The sequence below is a fragment of the Abramis brama genome (assembly GCF_963993115.1).
Source record: "Abramis brama genome assembly, chromosome: 16".
In the NCBI taxonomy this organism is placed as follows: Eukaryota; Metazoa; Chordata; class Actinopteri; order Cypriniformes; family Leuciscidae; genus Abramis; species Abramis brama.
The window spans coordinates 11,736,251-11,758,212 of record NC_139978.1 but is presented as its reverse complement, the minus strand read 5'-3'; the positions used below and the strand labels follow the sequence as shown (position 1 = coordinate 11,758,212).

Below are 21,962 nucleotides of genomic sequence, written 5' to 3'. Positions count from 1 at the left end.
GCTCACGTTTGTGGAAATTTACTAGGCTTAAAGAACTGCATAATGTAGGCATATGTGCATTGGGACTTGCTATAACATTGGATCGCTTCACTTGATGCAGCAAGTTGTGCCGCAACAGCTAGAGGCTTTCTGTGTCTACACTGGACAATGCAATGCGACCATTGCAAATCTATTTGTTTGGAATATGCAATATGTCAGAAATAGAACCAGGCATCAGTTTACTGGAATTTGACGTGTCGCGTCGCATCCAGTGTGGACAGCATCACTGATTATAATGGGTTCTATTGTATTTTGTCAAGTCACGCCGCTTACGTCCGGTGTAGACATGGTGTTACCGTAGGAAATTATGTCACTAGTGGTGGCAGGAAAGGGTGATCATGCCCAAAACATACTCTACGCAAATACGCATGCACATACTGCAATGCTAGCTCAATTTAATGTGTCTGCATTCCAAAATGTTAGAGCGTAATTGTGACACAATAAGTCCCTACAATATAGAACCCCATGCCTTTACATCTCACAGTTGAGTGGAGTGAGAAATTTATTTTTGTAAACTCTTTTTATCTTTCACTGGGCTTCAATATTATAATGTGCATTAGTGCAACATGTTTTCTGAGCTCTGACTACGTCAAAGTGGACTGACAGATCAAAGAGAAAGTTAGTCAAACTGTCATAGACTTATGGCAGGCTACATGAATAATTAAGAATTCAGTACAAATTAAGACTACACACAAGGGGCCTACCTTTTTCCAATGTCTGCTCCTGAATATCTCCAAGTAGAATATCATAGCAGACGTAAGATGGGATTTCTGTTTAGTTTGGGGCTGCCTGGCTCTGGCCGGACTCTCTAATGATTTCGGAAGCGTGGCTTCAGCCATGTAAACAGACTGTGCGGCCTGTAAACTCTGCTTTTCCTGTTATCTGCTGCTAGTCGAACATTTGGACGAGAGACTGCGTGCCTTGCGCTTCATTTTCTGCTCCAAACACAGCGTGATAAACAAATTGGGGGGGGGGGGGGGGGGGGGGGGTCACACATATGGATATAGAACAAACAAAGCAGACCCTCACTGAACAAGTGCCCTCTCACACACATGCACACACACAGACAACTGCACACATCAATAAACACAAGACCACTTTAAAAAGACTGATTTCCTGATGTTTACTGTATGTTCAGAAGGGTTTCAACATGAATAAGAGCAGTAGCATGACGAGAAACATGTTTGTAAAAAGGCTTTTTTCAATATTTGTACAAAGTGTTGTGAAATGTTCCTTTAACTATTAAACTATGTACACTCACCCACATTACCATCCACACAAACACTCTGCAAACCCTGCTGTCCATTGAGAGAAACTATTTTGTCTACTTATCTGAAGTGTGGAAAAGCAAAATAAACCAAGCTTCATCATTTAAAAAAAAATTCTCTACATTATTTGTCTATAGATCAGCTAACATTACTGGCCAAGGCTAGTGCTCTCTGTTCAACAACATAGTGAGGGTACACTGTAAATCTAACACTTGTCAAAACCTGGTCATTTATGGTAAACTCTCGGCTAAGGGCAACAATGAGCACAGGAATTGAATGTTTGGGCTTGTGCCTTCAGTCCACAAGAGAATTTGGGTAATTAATGGAGCCAATGGTGCAAGACGTTTGTGGAAGCTATGGTTAACAAGGTTCACCAGCTCCATATTTTGCCATTTTTGCTGAACAATGTCATAACTGAGCTCTGAAGTATCACGACAGATGGCAAGAAGCACAAGATGAATGACAGCACTGAGATGTAACTGGAGATCACAACAAACTGCAAGCAGCAAAATCTGAATGAATGTTTGAATTGTAACTATAGACTGGGATTCAAGAGTTAGCAATTCACCTCAGATTCACTTTCTAAGCAAAAAAGAGAAGTGTGAAATGTAAATGGAATTTACATTTTAATTATGTTCCTTTTGAAACAGACAGCCGGTTCCATATCTAACACAGGTTCCCAAGACCCCGTTATAGTTTTCCATGATGCACACAGGTTCAAGAGAGCAGCTTAGCTAAAATAATTTCTAACACTGATTGTCAAAATGGGGAATATGTAAACCTAAAAACGTTGCTTTATTTTATGCTAGCCTTTATCATCTGTCCTATGGTAATTCAATTCGAGGCCTGACAAAAACACAACACATACTAAAACTCTTTCTACCCTAGGATTGTGGACCAGGTTTACATTTGATTCACTTTGAATCTAAATCAATTCAAGCTTCAGTGTAATAACGGTCGTCTGGCTGGCGAGGACGTATATCAAAACACGAGCAAAGGAAGTAGCGGTTATTGTGGTATTCGCGGTAACGAAGACAAGCGTAGTTCGCGTCGCCTTATCGACTGCTGACCTGGTTTGGCGGACCTACCGAGATAACATCAGTAGTGCGTGTTTTTGTGTTAAAACATTAAAAAGGTGGCAGCTGTAGCATAACGTTACCATTTCCTTACACAGTGACACAGCTCACGTTATAGCCTAACGTTACCTCACTGGAAATGAATTGTAGGTAGCCTATAGAAAATACCACCAAAACGGGCTATTCAACGCGAGAAGTTTGTAGTATCTCCACACTTGCATTTTTAAAAATCACGACTCGCTTTTCAGCTCGTTAAACGGATGTGGGAAGCTGATGTTTTCGGGCGTTCAACCCGTAAACACGTACTACCAACTGTCAAAAGATACAATGTTATAGCATTTTGACGCTGGCGTCATGACGTCGATAACAGATGAAAGAACTGCTGGAGGTGTTCGAAACAATGTTGTTGCATGTCGTACTGGATAAATTCACACAGCATCTGTTTGAGATTACATCATCACAAAAGCTGCACGAGCAGCGGTTTCAGGGCTTTTCCTGGCTGTAAAAACTAGCAAACTACATACGATTAAATTAATTATAATACATAACATTTTCATTTTCCGTACTCACCCTCTCTTGCCTTTAAGAGTACCGTGTTTGCAACAATATTCTCCAGCTCCATCAAACGCCGTGATATTGCCGTGGAAGCCGAAGAGTAGATAGAGCTCCTTATTGCTCCTCCCAGCAGAATACGCTATTTTCCGTCCTTATAAAAGTATTTAAATCAAAACCTAGGCATTTTAAATTACCAACACACGTATACACACGTAAAACAACGAATCGCGGACACACGCGTGTGGTTGTTGTAGTTTGCGCCACAAAAGGCGTAAGGAAGGCATTGCCTGTTGAAACACAGCGTTGTCGAGCCACTGGCGACAAGTCACGTTAAAACGTACATGCCAAAGACAGCAGGCCGAGGTCTACATCCTTTGAGGGTGCACGGCAGAAAACGGATCAAGTAGAGTACGGTCGATCATACAGGAGTTGTTGAAGTGCCGCTGTCACTATCAGCGTGCTCCCTCTCTCGGTGCGTAATCGAAGCAGGGTTGGGTTTCTGCTTTCAGTTGTAATTTTTGGCTGGGTCCCAAGCGGCTTTCCCCGTGGCTCCGTTCAGATTTACAGCGGTAGAGCGGTGTTCAAATGGCGAAGCGATGCGAAAGGTTGAGGACGCACGCAGTTATAACGGTGTACGAGATTCATCTTTAGCGCTTGTCATGTTTCCTTGTCATTCCTATTCAACAAGCGTTTGAAAGGGGCGTGTTCAAATGCAGCTGTGACGCACGAGCCTTGAAGAACAAGCATGCATGGCTGTCAAAGGATATTTGATAGCAGCACATTCAAGCCGCTCCCGCTCTTTCAGTCGGCACTGAGCGCAATAATAGAAAGTGGGATAGCCCGGGATTGAAAGTCAAGGCCAATAAATAGCGAAGACGAATTACACTTCTTCTTTTTTTTCATTTAAGTGGGGCCATTTCAAGTCCATTTCCTAAGAACATGAGTTTTGTGTTCAGGCTAATGGACCATTTTGACTTATCACTATCAGAGATATCAATTTGATCAGGCATGAACAAGAATTATTTTGAACACGTTATTCACAGCCATGCTGATAATTAGACCAACCAACACAAATGCGCATTGTGGTATTGCTTTTTTTTTAAACCATTTAAGATATTAAAGGGATAGTTCACCCAAAAATGAAAATTAGCCCATGATTTACATTTTACTCACCCTCAAGTTATCCTATGACATTCTTCTTTCAGACGAGTACAATCGGAGTTATATTAAAAAATGTCCTGGCTCTTCCAAGCTTTATAATGGCAGTGAATGGCTGTTTCTGTTTTGAAGTCCATAAAAGTGCATCTATCCATCATGAAAGTGCTCCACACGGCTCCGGGGGGTTAATAAAGGCCTTCTGAAGGGAAGCGTTGAGTTTGTGTAAGAAAAATATTTATATTTAATACGTTACAAAGTAAAATTCTAGTTTCCGGCCAAACACAGTATACTTGTGCAACTTACACAACTTATGATGTCAGAAGTAGCGTAGTGCGGGTCATGGCGTATAGCGTAAATATCAGCAGTATGTCGTATTGCTCGCATAAGTTGCGCTTTAGACTTAAGTGGAATCCGTATGTGTGTTTGGCCGTAAGCTAGTTATTTTACTTTATAAAGTTTAAAATATGGATATTTTTCTTACACAAACTCATCGCTTCACTTCAGAAGACCTTTATTAACCCCCCAGAGCAGTGTGGAGCACTTTTATGATGGATAGATGCACTTTTATGGACTTCAAAACAGAAACAGCCATTCTAAATCTTGGAAGAGCAGGACATTTTTTAATGTATTTGTCTGTAAGAAGAATGTTATATCTACCTAGGATGACTTGAGAGTGAGTAAATAATGGGCTAATTTTCATTTTTGGGTGAACTATCCCTTTAATAGCCTACTCAATAAATTATGTTTCAGACAAAATTTGACAAGCTATTATGTATATTTTTGCTTCTTTTTGTCAAAGCAACAAGCAAAGCATCAAGTTTGGTGTCACCAAACAACGCACATAGGCTACTGAAATCCAGATTTTACCTCCCAAAGGATTTTCAATCACTCTGTTCCACTCCGGGTTTTCTGTTTCTCATTTGCACTTATTGTAGTGAAACTTTCTGGGAGAGTGAAACTCGACAAACATTAGCTGTTGTACAGTCCCCTGTATCATTGTGCTTTGTTATAGTTATTATTTTAAGTAATATATTAATAATAAACACATTTAAACCCAATATAGTGAAATTTAGGGCATTTCTTTTGTACATTTGAGGTATTCTCAAATAGCCTACTCTGAGCTTATTAATATGAAACAATCATTAAGAGCGTATACACTTCAACATCAAGATTCGGGATCAAAATAAAATTATTATACTCACTGTAATAAATTTAGTCTAATATAGTCACTGTAGCCATGACATGTTCTCTTCTCACTATGTGAAAAAGTATTGCTGTCTAACACAAGCTTTAAACTGTCCTTCTCTCCATGAACTATTGTCTCAAAACAGAACAAATGCAAAACCACCCCCTAGCTACCGATTGATGCAAGGACATGTTTCACATAAAAAACCTTATATCCCTATTGAGGGCACAATTGAAGCATATAATAAACTTCTGTAATTGTGGAGATTTTAAAATTAATTCTAAAATACATTTAAATAGTTATATTATTCATATATAAAAATATATTTTTTATATAATAATTCTACTCTGTGTTCTAATCTACAGTAGTGTAAATAGTTACACCCTAATGTTTTAAAACACCATCCCTTGTGTTGATTGGCTACTAAGAACATTTCTGGAGATTAATCCAAAAACAATACATCAAATTTATATTTGGTTTCTCAGAATCAAACAGAGCGACAATTAATTAAAAGCCTGTCATCAGTATAAAACAGGTTTAATAGAACAAAAATATTTTCAGTGTTGTTGCGTTTTACATTATACAGTACACCAACTTAACCATAGCGTCATTTCCATAACATAGTAAACACTGAAATAAACTTTTCTTGTGTACATTTACAGTTGTTTAATTTTAAACTAAACGTCAACAAGTGCTTCAGTTTGGTCCATCCTTCATTTCACTATGGCATCAGCCATTAAAAAACAAAGATGGTAGGCAATTCTCAAAACGTGCCTTTACAAGCAACTAGTGAAACAAAATCTTGAAGTCATAATCTTGTCAGACTCACTCTATCAATGGACAGAATGATTTCAAAGTCAAGACAGACTGTCGTCTCATACCAAACAAAATCATCCAATAAAACAGAAATAAAATCATCCAAAAAAGAACTAAATTTTGTTTCAGAAATCATCTAACGTGTCAGCTTTAGGAATCGATAAACCTCGCTCTTTCACTGCCTGTAGCTTCAATCTCTCGGACTCCTGCTTGGCTTGCTGTTCTGTCCGCTGTTCCTCCAGAATTTCCTCAATGGAAACTCGCTGGAGGATTTGATCACATTCTTTATCCAGATCCTGGAAGGGGAAAATAGCGTATTATTCTATTATTATGGAAAATCCCCCAAAAATGATAAAATAAGCTAAATTTCTGATTTGTTAACCTCATGAAATGTTGTCTCATCATACGCCACATGGCTTGCAAATATTATAAGTCATAAAATCATCCCAAGGGTAGCAGGACGATGAAAACATGTACTTACTACTTCCCCAAGCAAGACGACATTTTCTCCTCTCACGACAAATATTCCACGAGGTATGTCACCAAATTTTTTACCTACGTGGATTCGTTCAACTGTTTGATGCAAAACTAAATTGGCTGTGGAAGAAAAAAGAAATCATGCAGGTTCAAATATAATGGCACATTTTACAATGAAAATAAACATTCATACTGAGCAATGTCAGTTTTTCTTTTCACATTACTACTAGTCTTAAAGACATAATTCAACCAATAATGTATATTCTGTCACTCTCATTAAAATATGTGGGGGTCCAAATAACATTGACTTTACGGTGTGGACAAAATAAAGAGACATTTTTCTACATTTTTAGTGTGTTCATTGAATTGCATACAAGTATGGACCTTCATGAGAGAGCGTAAATGATGAAAAATACATTGAAATAAAAATAAAAAATAGATGCTTGCAAAATAATGTCAGGCCACTATACATACCAAACTGATCTATGCTTCTAAGGATCCCAATCAATGTTCTTCCATCGCGAAGGAGAACAAGGTGTTTTTCTATAAAAAAAGAAAAAGAAAAAAAAGAGGAAATTAAAGCATCGTGAGTCACATGTATACTGTTGAACTTTGAGATTTCTGTCATTAATTCATGTTATCACACGAACACCTGTATGGAGGCAATTATTATTCACGTGAACTATTATTCAGACTAGCTCGGTTTGCGGAACAATAGCAAAGAGCAGCACTAGATTTACATGTTTAGCTAAAACATGTAACACCAACGTGACTCTTATAAATGCTTTTTATAAAAGCGTCTAAGCGAACATCATTACACAACGTCGAGTGTGTCTCTCGCCGGGGTGAATCCAATATATTGAATCATTTCGCAATTGACTTACTATCAATGTCCTCGATGAGGCTCGCAGTCCCTGGCATGTAATTCATTTTGCTAACATTTGGGAGTTTTTAAACGTAAAGTATCAAGCCATGGACCATTTCAAAAGTGTCTCCTTATTCCACAGGATGTAACACAGAAACAAGTGCTTCCGGTTCAATTTAACCCTTTAAACCCCACTCCTTACTGCTCGTTCCAAAGGTCCCAAGCGTTGCTTTAAATTATTTCTTTATCCCAAATAGCGCTAAAGTTATTTCTCTGTGTTTTTAGTTAGATTCACTGATGATCAGAGGTTAAATTACAAAATCTAACAGTTGCGATATCCGATTTATGGGGGGAAAAAAGCTTTCGTTAGAGTCGTATCTTGTTAATGAATGAATTGGACTGAAACCTAATACATTTTCAGTCAAGAGATGTAAATGGATTTAAGTATTATTTAATGTAACTGAAACGTATATTTAGGTTCTAAATTATTTTTGTTTTCATGAGTTCAACCAATTGAACCTGTGACATGTGAAATTACAATAAAAACACTTTTTAAAATGAACGAATCAAGTACATGTTGACGTTATTACGTTGTTTAGTAAAATAATCACTGAAACGCTCGTTTAACATTTTAGAAAGAACCGATTAGCAATGGACTTCCCATAGAAACTTTTAACTTTGTCACATGGGTGTGTCGTCACCATTGTACTCGTCTCCTATTGGCCAGTTGAGTTGTCACTCAAGGCGCGTCTGCTGGCGAGTTGAACTGAATGACAGCGCCGTGCCTCAGCAGTGAATGTACCAAACAAAATGGGAAATATATCCAATTGACGCTCTCTCTAGCTACAGCATTTTGTGAAACGTGGTGGCAGATAATTGAAGGCCAGTTTTGAGAAGACCTGTTTCATTCTAAACCAAGCTGTGATAGACAGAAGTGAACTTAAGACAAAAAGAGTTAGTGGTTTAGTCACGAATGGCTTTCGATTCAGTTGGCAGCGACAGAGTCGGAGGTGAGGCTGCGTGGATCATGCATCAGCAGATGCAGTCTGATCCCAAGTCATCTTGGCCTTCCAGCTACAACTCGGAGAACAATAACTGGAACAACGGAATGGTGAGTCTTTTGTCATCTGATACTCTGGTAGAGGTCGCTAGGAGAAATAACATTGAAGCCGTTCTGACGATTTCTATCGCTCACGCTGCAAAGCAACGAGCTGCACGCCGCTGATCAACAGTACGGCCCGCGGGGTTTGTTAGTAACGTTAAATCAGCAGGCAAAACCACACGCTTTCTGTCTTGCATGCTCTGGTTTGAATGGACACTGGTTATTATTGTTTACCAGCGCAAATAAGTATGACTGCTATAGAAACGCTCATTTAACGTGAAACTGTTGCAACGTGGATTTCATTCACAGCTTGTGTAATCCCTCTTTAAGTAACCGGGGTTTAAATACCTTAAAAAGACAGTGTTCATAAAGCTGGACTGTGTTCTCGGTAACTCTTGTTTATTCCCTTGATAACTTCTTCTTGGGCCAGAGCATAAACAGTTACCACTCACTGGTTCGGACAAAATGTGGATCGTTCTCATCAGAGGGTAATAAAATTACGTGTCAAAAATATTGACCCCGGCATGTACTTCGAATGAATGAATTTAGACTACAGGGTGGTTTCAAAATGATTTAAAATGTATTTTCCATCATACTGCATGATTCTGCACATCACACGTGTTAAATGTAGCTATTTGTTGTCTCTGTTTTTTTATGGTGTTGCTATAGTTACTCAGGGGTGGAAAGAGTACTAAAAAAATATGTTCAAGTAAAAGTAACATTACTTTACAAAAATGTAGTCTGAGTAACGTTAAAAGTACTTGAATAAGCGTAAAAGAGTAGCTTATGTAAAAGTACTCATGAGTAGTGAATACTAAGCTGCGGATTCTACCCCTTATAATAAACACTGTTCACTGCAATTTAAAAATGTAGAAAACACTGATATTGTAATTACCATTATCTTTTGCTGTTTGTCAGAAAGAATGAAGAATATCTATATCCTCGAACTGCTTTACAAATACATCACAAAATTGATCTTTTTCCCAAACAATACGGAAATACCATTACAGAGATGAAAAGATTAAAAAGTTATTTTCAGTACACTCATCACCATTTTGAATCGTAATGCATGAAAAGATTAGATTTAAAATCAGTTGAAAAGCCTTGATGAACACAGAGCAAGCTATTGTTCCTCATAAAATACCAATGTTCAGAACAGTGCAAATAATACAAAAACCCTCATGTGAGTTCAGCATCACACACCAGAGATGGGTTAAAAAAGAGAGAGATAGGCAATTTCTCTCCAGAACAGTGTCAGTTTTAGCATTTTGTGAAAAAGAAATGAGAATCACTAATATTATAAAAAAGTTAGCCTCACCTAATGCACTAAAATAGGCAAAGATAGTGAGATAACACTAATTCTATTGTAATTCCATATAGTATACAAATACTAACATTGCTTAAGCAGCAGCCCAATAATATCAATGATGATAACCAGGGGTTAGCTGGGAGTTTGGAGTCAGGGAAACACTAAAATCCACAAAAATAATGCTTAGAATACACAAGTATTTTTGATTTATTGTTTTTATGAATAGTATTGTCATTAGAACATCCCTTTGGTATCTAAATATCTATTAATTGGCCTGTATAATTAATAAACAAAATAATTCTTTCATATGAATCTCTTTAAGATACATCACAAACTTTTAATATGATTTATGATAATTGCTGATATCTGTATTGAATTGATGCTTGAAGGATGTGCTTCCACAGCAGCCATGATTAATAGCAGTTAGCACCAACTACTGTGTTGTAAATATTTTTCTATGCGCAATTTAATTTGACAGGAGTCACAAGACCGATTACTCTGTCCCTAACCAATTACGTTGATGGATAAAAAAATAATTAAAACAAGCATGTGACAACCACAAAAGCTCTGCAAAGTTTTAACCCTTTCATGCATGAATTATGATAACCTCAGTCAGGATTTTTTTTTCCTATGTGTTTTTATTGCTCTTAGGGCATGAAAAACAAGATAAATTATTATTATTATTATTTTATACATATTTTTCAAAGACATTTTCAGATGTCCACTTGAGTGGACAGCATGCATTTATGGTTTAAACTGAAGAGATACTGTATTAAACATAATACAGTAATAACACAGCAATATTGTGTGTATTTAACAAACCAGTCAATACAATTATCTAAAATCATGTCAAAACTATAAAATGTATACAAAAAATATAAATGCGAAATATTGCAAAGGCAATTGAACTTCATACAAGTTGAACTCTTGGATATCATAACATGAGGACATGATTCCATCAGAAATTTCTACAGTCTGTCAAGGTACAACTGTGGAAACCACTCAGATGCTCCCTCCAGTGTACCAGAGTATATCAGTTTACCCTTATTAGCTGATAATTCTGATTATGTTCAAGATGGACACATTTTTAGCATAGCTCTCCTCTAAGAAAACCTAGCGATCAGGTGTTTTCAATCTCATCTAAAATGAGCAGTGTTGGGAGTAACGCATTACAAGTAAAGTGCATTACGTAATCAATTACTTTTTATGTTACTAGTAAAGTAATGCATTAAAAGTAATGTGCATTACTTGTAACATCAAAAAGTAATCTGATTACATAAAGTAATGCATTAAAAGTAATGTGCATTACGTAATCAGATTACTTTTTTGATGTAATGGGTAAAGTAATACATTACAAGTCACATACATTATGAAATCACATTATTTTTTTTATGTTAATGCAAATTACATTCTAATAACACAAATACATTTATTTACAGTCAAAAAAGTTACTGCAGATTAAGTATTTTCAAAAACAACAGCAGGGTTCTCAAGTTTTACAAAAAGCTTGGAGTGAGATCACATGCGATTAGGGGAGGAGCCCTAATGGAGCCCCGGCCCCACCAGTCCCCGCCCCCCAATTTTACCCATTGTTCATAATTAACCAGCACAAATTGAAATTATAACAATTGGTAAATCTGATAAATGACAGAGCAATTCATCACATCAAATATACTCTTTAATGTTAGGCTATATTTCAAAATTACAAATATACAAAAATTACAAAAATATAACAAATTGCTCCAAACAGTTTGGAAAAACAAATGTATTAAAACATATTATATAAACACAAACTTTTATGTTAGATGTGATTAATCGATTTGACAGCACTAGTTTAAACATACTTTTTTTTAAAAAATGTTTGTTGTAGTATATATTTTATTATAGTGTTTTTTTTCTTTTTCTAATATATATTTTTGAGTCATGAATAATATTATCATTTTCTTGAACTTATAAAAACTCTGGTACAATGCTAATTATTATCTCAAATGGTAAAATATATTTTTGCTTTTTCCCTGACATCTTTGAAAAATACAAATGCAATGGCAATGATTAATGTATGTTTTGACAGGATATAAAATATTACCCAGAGCACTCTGCTTTAATACATGTAGCCATAATGTAACTAGAAAGACTATTAATACAGTATAATATATAATTTAAAATAAAATTAAGAAATACATCTTCATTCCTTCCCATACCCACTAACATTTCCCTTAGTTTCAGATAACGTAAGCTAGCCAAACTGAGCCAAAGCTTCTGGCCTGGTTGCAAAGTAGTTGTAGAGTTTTTGACTGCATCAATAATAATGTATACGATGGGCTATATATTAAATGTTCTAGCCTAAAAATGTTAGACGAGCTTTCTTCCAACTTACCTTGTTCGCGCAATGTTGTTGGTTACCTAGTAACGAACGTACGGTGGCCGAGAATGTTCCGTCAACTTCTGTGTGTTCGCGCATCTAACGCAATCTGGCCGAGATACGTGCTGGCGGCAGGAAACTTCACTTTGTGTGCCTGCGCCTCGTATACAACGTTATATATAAAGCTTGCAGGACAACTTGGTTGGCAAATACACAGTGTGGCGTGTGAGCGTGTGAACTGGTTGAATTGCGTGTGTCTCACGGCCAATGCGTGAGACTTGAGAACCCTGAACAGTCACAGTAATAGTATGAATTGTAGCTGAAATATAGCCATGATGCATGAGGTCCACTGTAGTGGACAGATGATTAATCAGAATTTTCTCCCAATCTAAAATCAATACTTGGAAAATGTAACTGTGATGACTCATTAGATTTGCTTGATGCTACAAAAAATGTTTTGCCTGCAAGAGTCTCCTAGGATAGAAGGAATGTGTGGATATTCCGGAGCAACTTGGCATTTCTTACTGGCCATTGGCCATCTTGGTTTGGAGGGAAAAAATATCAACACACAACGGCTTGCCACTTGGTGGCAAGGTATAGGATGATGCACCAGGGTCCACTGTAGAGGTTGATGTTCAACTATACCATCAAAACCCATGCAAATGCAAGAAAATGCTTTTTGAACAGCTGTCCACTGTAGTGACCTCTATGCATGAAAAAGTGTGCTATAAATAAAGTTTTAAAGGAACACGCCGACTTTTTGGGACTTTAGCTTATTCACCGTATCCCCCAGAGTTAGATAAGTCCATACATACCCTTCTCATCTCTGTGCGTGCTGTAACTCTGTCTGACGCACCCACCGCTAGCCTAGCTTAGCACAAATACTGGAGGTAAATGGCTCCATCTAGCATACTGCTCCCAATAAGTGACAAAATAAAGCCAACATTTTACTATTTACATGTTGTGATTTGTATAGTCGCAGTGTGTACAAATAACAAGGTCACATGAGACACAGCTATCTCAGACATCCCAAGTCTCAAGTCCCACATATTGATAGCGGCTCCCTGATTCCCGCAAATCAGTTAAAATCTCCCGGAAGCAAGAGAGAGGGAGCGAGAGACCTTGCATGTGTGTGCTAGTGTGCGTGTGTGCCTCGGGATTTTATCTCTACTCTCGAACCGAATTAATCAGAACCGAACAACCCGTTTTTTAAAACAAAAATTTTAAAATAGCATAATAGGGGCACACTAATATTTTGTCTGACCACATCTATAACTGTATCTGCATGTACTCATTTTTATTTTAGGAATCTCAGTATCCTGGCTACTCAAATTATTGGTACCCCCAGTCACACACAGCCGGACCTTACAGCAACTCGTACCCCCCTGGAACAGAGGTCAACGGACAGGCATCATATAATCACCAGGTACTGCCACTTCTTTCTTATGCAACACCCTCTGTCAGTCGAATACACAGCAGACTTATCGCACTTCACTCTGCTGTGCCCTTTTCAGGCAATGTCAGCCTATCCCAATGGGGTGTACAATCCAGGGCAATACTCCACGAGTATGCTACATCCTTCCAATCCATTCTACTGCAGTGACCAGGTTCCTTCAAGACCACCTCAGTATCACAGCCAGACCTGCCCTGAACAAAATGCGAGGGGCTCGGCTCCTCCCCCTTACCCTGTACCTCACTGCCAAGGGGTAAATTCAGTTAAATATAAACATAATATATGAACGTAAGTTTGGTTTTGCACCAAGCGCATTTCTGAATCGATTGCAAATAATAGTTTCCATGATAAAGAAAAATCTAGTAAAGGGAACATGTGTGCAATGTTCTTAGCATTTAAAATACACAAATAACATTTTTAAATTAAATAAAAATTACTTTATTTAGAAACAGATGTAGTTATAACTGGCCTAAGGAGAACTCGGAACTTGAAGACAAAAAGAAAAATAATTTCTTGCTCAATTTGTTTTTAATCCCTGATTTTAGACATGCATGACAAATACCAAATGCATAATAGCATAAAGCTTAAAGACATCTTTATAAATTAAGGAAATTAAACTTCTCAGAACGAAATGTCTACTCAGGCGATAATGCCAAAAAGAACGCGAAACATTCAGACCTTGTGAACAAAATAAGTACAAAATTTTATTCAAGACATTTTCTTCAACAGTTCTCCTCACGAAACAAAATTAATTTCAAACACAAACTCAATTAGAACAGTGGAAATTATTAGCAACAGCAAAGCTAATGTTTTCTGTTAGTTTAAGCACAAACTAATAAAAGAAAAACAAACCTTTAACGTTTCAATAATTAAAATGAAATAAGAGAATCACAAGCTATCATTAGATAAAGTTCAGTCAAACTGAACATGGTGTGTGTTTATGGTGTATATTGGCAGTGTTGTCTCCGCTTGGGTATACGAAATAATCGGATATCGCAGTATTTTTGTAAGGTTGACTAAAACTATTAAAAATGCATTTTTGGTATTATTATTATTATTATTATTATATTAAATTAAAAACTTAATGTAAACAAAAATGAGAAATGTTGCCTTGGTAAATAACTGAAAATCTGAAATAAAAAATAAATGAAAGATAAATACAAATAATAAAAAACACATTACTAAAACTTAAACTTAAACTAAAATTAAAATGAAAAAAGCTAAATTCAAAATATTGATAAATACTATAATAGTAAATACAGTAAATAATACTAAAATAACACAGGTGTACACATTTTGATCATCATTTTCAAATTGTTTTTAAATAAAAAAATTTGTTAAGTATTTTTAGTTAAGTATTTTTAACAAATATCGTGAATTAATTAATAAATGTCATTAAGTTTTTGGGAGTCACACCAATTTTACAAAATGAAATAACCATCTCATATTATCTAATATTTTAAGAGACTTATTGACCTCTGCAGAAAATCTCACGGTTTGGATTGCACCACCTGAAAAATGATCTCTCATTCTCATAGTTCTTTCTGGTCTCCTTTTTCCTCTTAGGCTCCTGGCTACCCAGCAGGATCTTACCCACACTATGGAGAAGGATGCCCTCCGAATGCCCCCTACCCCAACCAGCAGCCCATGCTCTCAAGAGCCCAGCATGAGGCCTGGTCCCACTCTGGAGGGTATGGGCCTACACCGCCCCAACAGCAGTGGCCGACCAATACCCAAACACCCCATGGCCCCTATGGCAACCATGTACGACCACCTCACCCCCCGCCGTGGCAAGGACCCGCACCGCCTCCATATGAGCACAAGGTATTTGTGATGTTTTACAAACATGTATTCATGTACACTTTAGTAGAAGTATAAAAGTTATATCACAAATTTTCTGATGCTGAATAAGGGACAGCCAAAGCAAATGTAATAATATTTTCATAAAATCCTTTTATCATTTATCACAGCCTGGTCTGTCTTGAGTATGCTGGTCACATGATTTGTTTAAAAAAAATTGTGATTAATTAGTCAGCCTGACCTAAATCCAACATGGCTGCCAGTGGTGCAGGACGCAATATTTTTTTTCCCAGGATGGTAAGGGAAGACTCATGAATATTCATTAGGGAAGTCATCCCTGATTGGTCTGATGATCTACCCCTAACCCCACCCCTAAACCTACCTGTCACTGGGGGTCTTATGACCTCCCTAACCCCGCCCCTAAACCTACCCGTCACTGGGGTTAAGACCAATCAGGGATGACTTCCCTAATGAATATTCATGAGTCTTCCCCTACCATCCTGGGGAAAAAAATATCACGTGCAGGACATTCAGATTTTGAGATAAGTAAATATATATTAAACTTACTTTTCTTTTGAAAAAATAATACTAACACTGCTAACATTAATTATGAAGATTGTCTTAAGGTGCTGAAAAAGAAAATTTATAAAAATGTTGTTCATGTTGTTATTTAGCACGTTTTGAAATATATGTTACACCTGAGTCGCATTGCCACTTTTGGGTATAAAAAAGGGATTAACTTTGTATTCATTTTTGTAACAAACTTTGTATTCTGAGGTATTTTTTTTTTTTACAAATTATAAAATGTACAGGTTAAACTGATACAGCCTGTCTGTCTTGAGTATGCTGGTCACATGATTTGCTTCAAGTTATCTGTGATCAATTAGTCAGCCTTACCTAAATCCAACATTTTTTTACCATTTTACCAATTTTTTTTTTTAACCATTTTTATGGTAACGCAAGGTCTGATTTCAAAACGGTTTTCACAGGCTGAATCTTGAGTTTGAAAGCTTTCCAATGATATATAATATGTCAACATTATATGAGTTGAAGTATAGGATATAATTGTTTTAAACATGCAATGGCAGTTACAGTTATAGATTTGGTCCTTTTTTTATACCCTAAACAGGCAATGTGATCTGGTAGTCACAACTCATAAAATCCAAAATGCATAACATTTTTCAAAAATTCTTTTGGATATGATTTACTTAAGTCCAGATGATATAAAAATGACATGAAATTATTTGTTGCTTATCATTTTCTACTCTTGCCTGTTTAAGGGTTAAGATGATTGTGACTCTTTTAAGTAAAATGAAATAAAGCAGCACCCCCTGCTCTACCCTTTGTTGTTTCTAGGCAACTAGCACTGGTGTTAAAGGTCATAAGTCAAAAGAAATTAAACTTGACGTGGAGGTGTTGAAGAAAAATGATTGAAAAATGTCTGAGATGTGCTTTACATAAATCATCATGGAATCAGTATTATAGAAAAATTACTATGGTGGTATAAATAATGGTAAATTGAGTCCTGGGAACTACATCACTGTAATTTTTTTAAATCGTCATAAAATGGAAATTCATCCAATCTATACGTTTAATTTTTTAAATAATTTTACCTCATAATTTTTTATGATAATGTCATAACTCGAATTTCCAGTGACAAAGACTTCTCCAGTCATTTAGTCTGCTTACTCCTGCCCGTTTTTATTGTTGTTGTTGTTGTTTTACAATTGACTGCAAGGTCTCATTCAGATCTTTTTCTTTTTGCAGTTATCCGTTAAACTCAGATGTACGTCACAGAGCAGGACAAAAGATATCTTGCTATTTCCGCTCCATAACATCTTTAAATCATAGGATTATTCTTTATTTAGGAATAGTTCACCCAAAAATGGAAATTGTGTTTCACTGGAAAAATAAAAGGGCATGCAGGCTGGGAACAACATGAGGGTTAGTAATGACTAATTTAATAATGTATAATAATTTATAGTAATAATTTTTGGTGAACTATTAAAAACTATGGTAGGTCATAGAAATGACAATATGTCAGGTTGGCATCTTAATGTTTGTCTTCTTAATCGTGCTGAATTTAAAGACATTAAGTTCTATTACATGCAAGGTTATAATCGAGCCAAAGAAAGTTTTTGCGTTGTTGAGCTGCAGTGTTCATCTGTATGTCCTAGTGTACATGATAGTGTGTATTTGAATATTGAATGATTAATACACATTGCGTGTCAATTCTGTCTTTCAGAGCAAGCGCAACACCAAGGCCATGGCGAGGCCAAAATCGCATCTAAATTTGTTACTCAGATTTTAGTTGGACAAAAACGCTTACATGATATTTTATAAAGACAAATTATTGCTTCAGCCTGCCAGATATACTTTTAAAGTGCAGGTAAATGTACTGACTGGCACTTTGGCAAACCAGAAGTGGGAAGGCTTATTTAACAGTTAAGAGACTGCTGGGTTGACCTCATGTAACCCCTCCTTCTCTCCCAAAGCTGATTACATAAGACAGCTCAACTCTCCCACTTTCAGAATGTGTTTCTGTACATCACAACACTTTGATTTTCTGTTTTCAACTCACAAACATTGACGGTAACATATTTAATACTCGTTGCGGGGGACTATATTTGTTGTAGTCTTATTTTAAAACCAATTGCCTTTTTCCTGCAAGGAATGAAAGTGTACAAATCATGGGAACCTTAAAGGGATACTCCACCGTTTTTTCATATTAAACTATGTTATTCCCTTAACTAAGACGAGTTGATACATACCTCTCTCATCTCAGTGCGTGCACTTAATCGCTCTAGCGCGCGGTGACACTTTGAAACCACTTAGCTTACCCCAGTATATTCAATGGTATCTAGCAGCAATAAATTTAGAAGTGACCAAACACATCAACGTTTTCCCTATTTAAAAACAGTTACACGAGTAGTTATACGACCAAATATGGTGACACAAAATAAAACGTGGCGCTTTTCTAAGCGGGTTAAAAAGGATAACTATAATGTATGGCGGAATAGCACTTTTGCAAGTACTTCGACTCGGCGCAGTAAAAAGTCACGCCTGATCCTCTTCCTCTCACTTCTGTCAATAGTTTTGAAGAAAAGTAAAAAAGTAAAAAAAGTAACTTTTTTTGTGTCACCATACTTGGTATACCGCGCGCTAGAGCGATTAAGTGCACGCACTGAGATGAGAGAGGTATGTATCAACTCGTCTTAGTTAAGGGAATAACATAGTTTAATATGAAAAAACGGTGGAGTATCCCTTTAATTTCAGACTTTTAGTTGTTCAAAAAAGACTACCTCTTGAATTTCCTGACCAAAAACCCAAAGTATACTTCAGTTTTGAAGCGAATGCTTAACTTATGTGGACCGCGAAAGTCTTAGACACATGTCTAGAAGGTTTTATCCTTGTCCAGGGTCTGTGCTATTTCTCTCCAGAAGTTATAAGTAATAAAAATGTCTTTCTACTTATTTAAACTGAATTTGCAGGTTTCTCTTAACCCCCTCACACAAATGCTTGCCAACTCAGGAGTTTATTGTTGTTGTCCATTAAGTTGTTTGTTGTTGTTCCATCCCTTTTTCGACAGTAAAACAACGGCCCAGGCCAGTGTTGCCACTTTGTGGACCAACTGAGTAAAAAAAAAAAAGAATAATCGATGTGCATGTTTGAGTTGAGCATTCAGAGTACGCACAGTTAGAAAAAAACGGGTTGTGATTTTCAGACTTAACACGTACAAAACGTGGTTTTGGAATTGGTATATTGTGTAATATTGAGAATTTATTTGTATCTAAATGAATATCTGTCTCTTAGGATCCACCATATCACAGCCAGCCTCATATGCACCCTCGAAACCAGCCTCCAGGCTCCAAACCACGTGCCAGCACTCCAAACCCAACTCCACCGCCGCCCAAACCAGCCCAGTTCAGCGCTCCACCTCAAATCTACAACAAGGGTCCCTCTGGAGGTGGAGGACCTGAGACCAAACCAGCCCAGAATGAACAACCTCCAACGTCTTCCCGCCCCACCCCAGCCCCGTTCAGTGATAATCCCGGCCTGGCTCGAGTTCAAATGGTTATGGCCAGAGTTCAGCTCCTCCAAGAGGACGTGGACGAGTTTGTGGGGAAAAAGACGGAAAAGAGCTACCGGTTCCTGGAGGAACTTTTGACAAAAGAGCTGCTGGAATTGGACTCAGTAGAGACCAACGGGCAGGAAGTCGTTCGACAGGCTCGCAAAGAGGCCGTTAAGAGGATCCAGGCCATCTTAGACCGCCTTGAGAGAAAGGCTTTTTAATAACATGGTGGATTGATGATGGTTCTGGATGTTCTTTTGTTGCTTTTTCTTTTTAATGATCTTTTCTCATGATCAGAGAATATGATTGTCACAGTTTGCCAGTTAGTTGCATTAAATTTGTGGTGTTTTTGGGTCATGAATACTAATGACGGTAATGTATTAGTCGAAATACAGGCGCAAAATGTCCTAATCATTGCAGTGCCATACTCGAACCAGCCTTCTGCCATCCAGCAGTCTAACATCTGCTCATGTCAGGTTAAGCTCAATTAAACACAAGTCTCATTGCATAACACGGACTTAAGTTTTTTTTTTTTTTTTTGTCTATTTAGATAGAAAGGATAAAACAGCCAATTCAACCACTTTTTTTCTGGGCTTTTTGGTAGCACAACTTTTCATTAAAAAAAAAGAAGCCTCCATTTGCTCATTTTGTACTTGAAATATTGTTTAGCACTGCTATTATACCAATACATTCATGATTTTATTGTAATATAATTGATTAATAAATAAAGGAAGGTCAGTTTTTGGTAACTCGCTCTTAATCCATGTAATTTCACCCATTTTCTTTTTCTTTTGTATTAGTTTCTTCGTTTCATTGTCACCTTCTTCGTGAAAATGTGTTCTTCAGCAAAAAAAGGTCCATTTTCAATTGTTAAATGTGTAGCGATGCACGAAACACCACTCGCACAAAAGTCAACCTGGTAAATTTGTGTGAAAAATGTTGCGGGGGGAAATGTTATGCAAAACTCCTGATTGTGCGGATTCCAATTGAAATGGTTTGATGTCACTGGCAAATTTTTGCAGAGCAACTGTAAATGTGACCTTATCTGATTACACACGCTAGTTTTTCGAATACAATCATTGGTCTATCTTGTCCAAACTGAGTGTTACAAACCCACAACCTGGATAGATTTTAGACCAGCTTTCACTGCCATCACAGCATAGTTCCCCGCTACTATTTTTCCAGGCCTACGTCTGAAGTTTAAAGAGACTTTTAAATTAAATTGGCTATTTTGTGGGTTTTACACCAATGTCAGTTAGCTTTGAAACCATCTACATGCTAATGTACTGCTAAAATTTGACAACCCTTCAGTACCACCTGCCTCTAACAAGCAATATCGAGTAGCAAATCATGATGTTCCAAGGCTGTGATGTAAACTAGGCCATTTTATAAAAAGACGAGCCCTTTGAACTTGTTTTAGTACGATAAAAAATGCATTCATCAAACCATTTCATGGGGTTTCTAAAATGTTCAATGGACCTTCATCTCAATGCACCTGTTCGACGCGCCTGCATCTCAGTTCACCTTTTAGTACTGGCTGTGTTAACATTATTGCTTACATCCTGCAGTTCGGAGGACTTTTGGGTATTGTTTGTTTCTTTTTTTTGTGAGACTATTGATTTGATTCAATGGATACATCTGTGTCAGTGTTCAGGTGGCAGCAGCCGTTGACATGGCTGATCTACAGGCCTGTTTACAGTCAAACAGAAGACCTTTTTTAAAAAGACAAAGGAATAATATACAGTTTCTATTTGAAAGACTGGAGTGGGGATGCGGACTATGGACAGACCATCAGCACTTCTCTATGGAATAAAAGTTCCCTTTAAATTCACTACATTTAATACTTTGCACCAAAGTCACTGACATCACGGACCGTCCAACAGGTCTTCCTCCTACCACAAGGATCTTATGTCTGTTTTGTAACCAGGAAAAACAGTGCCATAATATCAGCAGGTGCTTTTTCATACCACAGCAGAGAAGTATCTCAAATACACACAAAAAAAAGCAAATCAACTGAGCTCTGCATGAAGTCTCGGATTCCATGTTTATCTCTATTGTATGTGTTTTCTGTTCTCTCTCTCTGTAAATGACCTCATATATACCTGAAATTGGTTATTAGATTCATCTTTACAGAAAAAAAAAAAAAAAAAGTATATTTGTATAATGAATATATTGAAAACTCAGTTCCCAAATAAGGACCAAAAACCTGCCTGCTGAAGTCCCCAATGTAATGCATGTTTTTGAACACAAGCAGGGGCTGTTACTCCATAATGTTGTAGGACTGAATAAAGGTCAACTGACAGTAGGGTCTCTCATATTAAAAATCAGGACATTCATATTATTGTGTATTATTGTTTCATTGGCTCATGACTACTTTACAGTAAACAATATGAATTTATTAACATTTATAAAAAGCTTCACTAT

The 21,962-nt window shown here is 37.0% G+C and overlaps 3 protein-coding genes across 5 annotated transcripts in view; 1 reads left to right on the top strand and 2 right to left on the bottom strand.

Annotated features, from left to right (window-relative positions):
• The window catches only part of grk5l (G protein-coupled receptor kinase 5 like), a 64,805-nt gene extending 61,167 nt beyond the window's left edge, over nucleotides 1-3,638 (bottom strand). For all 3 annotated transcript variants that reach the window (XM_084087433.1, XM_084087432.1, XM_084087434.1), the window contains exon 1: nucleotides 2,954-3,638. In XM_084087433.1, the coding sequence (XP_083943559.1) occupies nucleotides 2,954-3,005 (52 nt within the window). In that variant the 5' untranslated portion in view covers nucleotides 3,006-3,638. The remainder of the gene's footprint in view (nucleotides 1-2,953) is intronic.
• Nucleotides 3,639-5,802: 2,164 nt separating this feature from the next.
• On the bottom strand, nucleotides 5,803-8,080 carry lsm1 (LSM1, U6 small nuclear RNA associated). The gene is made up of 4 exons (XM_084086850.1): nucleotides 7,460-8,080; nucleotides 7,050-7,118; nucleotides 6,580-6,695; nucleotides 5,803-6,394 (listed from the first exon to the last, which is right to left on the bottom strand). The coding sequence occupies exons 1-4, from the start codon at nucleotides 7,503-7,505 to the stop codon at nucleotides 6,224-6,226; spliced, it is 402 nt and encodes a 133-aa protein (XP_083942976.1). The 5' UTR covers nucleotides 7,506-8,080; the 3' UTR covers nucleotides 5,803-6,223.
• A 94-nt stretch (nucleotides 8,081-8,174) lies between these two features.
• bag4 (BCL2 associated athanogene 4) lies at nucleotides 8,175-21,717 on the top strand. The gene is made up of 5 exons (XM_084086849.1): nucleotides 8,175-8,551; nucleotides 13,520-13,639; nucleotides 13,728-13,919; nucleotides 15,233-15,490; nucleotides 19,280-21,717. The coding sequence occupies exons 1-5, from the start codon at nucleotides 8,414-8,416 to the stop codon at nucleotides 19,757-19,759; spliced, it is 1,188 nt and encodes a 395-aa protein (XP_083942975.1). The 5' UTR covers nucleotides 8,175-8,413; the 3' UTR covers nucleotides 19,760-21,717.
• Nucleotides 21,718-21,962: the final 245 nt, after the last annotated feature.

Bases quoted from the DNA above. Each gene is read 5' to 3' on its own strand.
- lsm1 (XM_084086850.1), bottom strand. From the start codon at position 7,505: ATGAATTACATGCCAGGGACTGCGAGCCTCATCGAGGACATTGATA. The intron at 6,696-7,049 runs GTATGTATAGTG...TTTCTTCCACAG, and splicing joins TAGAAGCATAGATCAGTTTG to CCAATTTAGTTTTGCATCAA. The intron at 6,395-6,579 runs GTAAGTACATGT...TTCCCCTTCCAG, and splicing joins TCGTCTTGCTTGGGGAAGTA to GATCTGGATAAAGAATGTGA.
- bag4 (XM_084086849.1), top strand. From the start codon at position 8,414: ATGGCTTTCGATTCAGTTGGCAGCGACAGAGTCGGAGGTGAGGCTGCG. The intron at 13,640-13,727 runs GTACTGCCACTT...TGCCCTTTTCAG, and splicing joins AGGCATCATATAATCACCAG to GCAATGTCAGCCTATCCCAA. The intron at 15,491-19,279 runs GTATTTGTGATG...TCTGTCTCTTAG, and splicing joins CGCCTCCATATGAGCACAAG to GATCCACCATATCACAGCCA.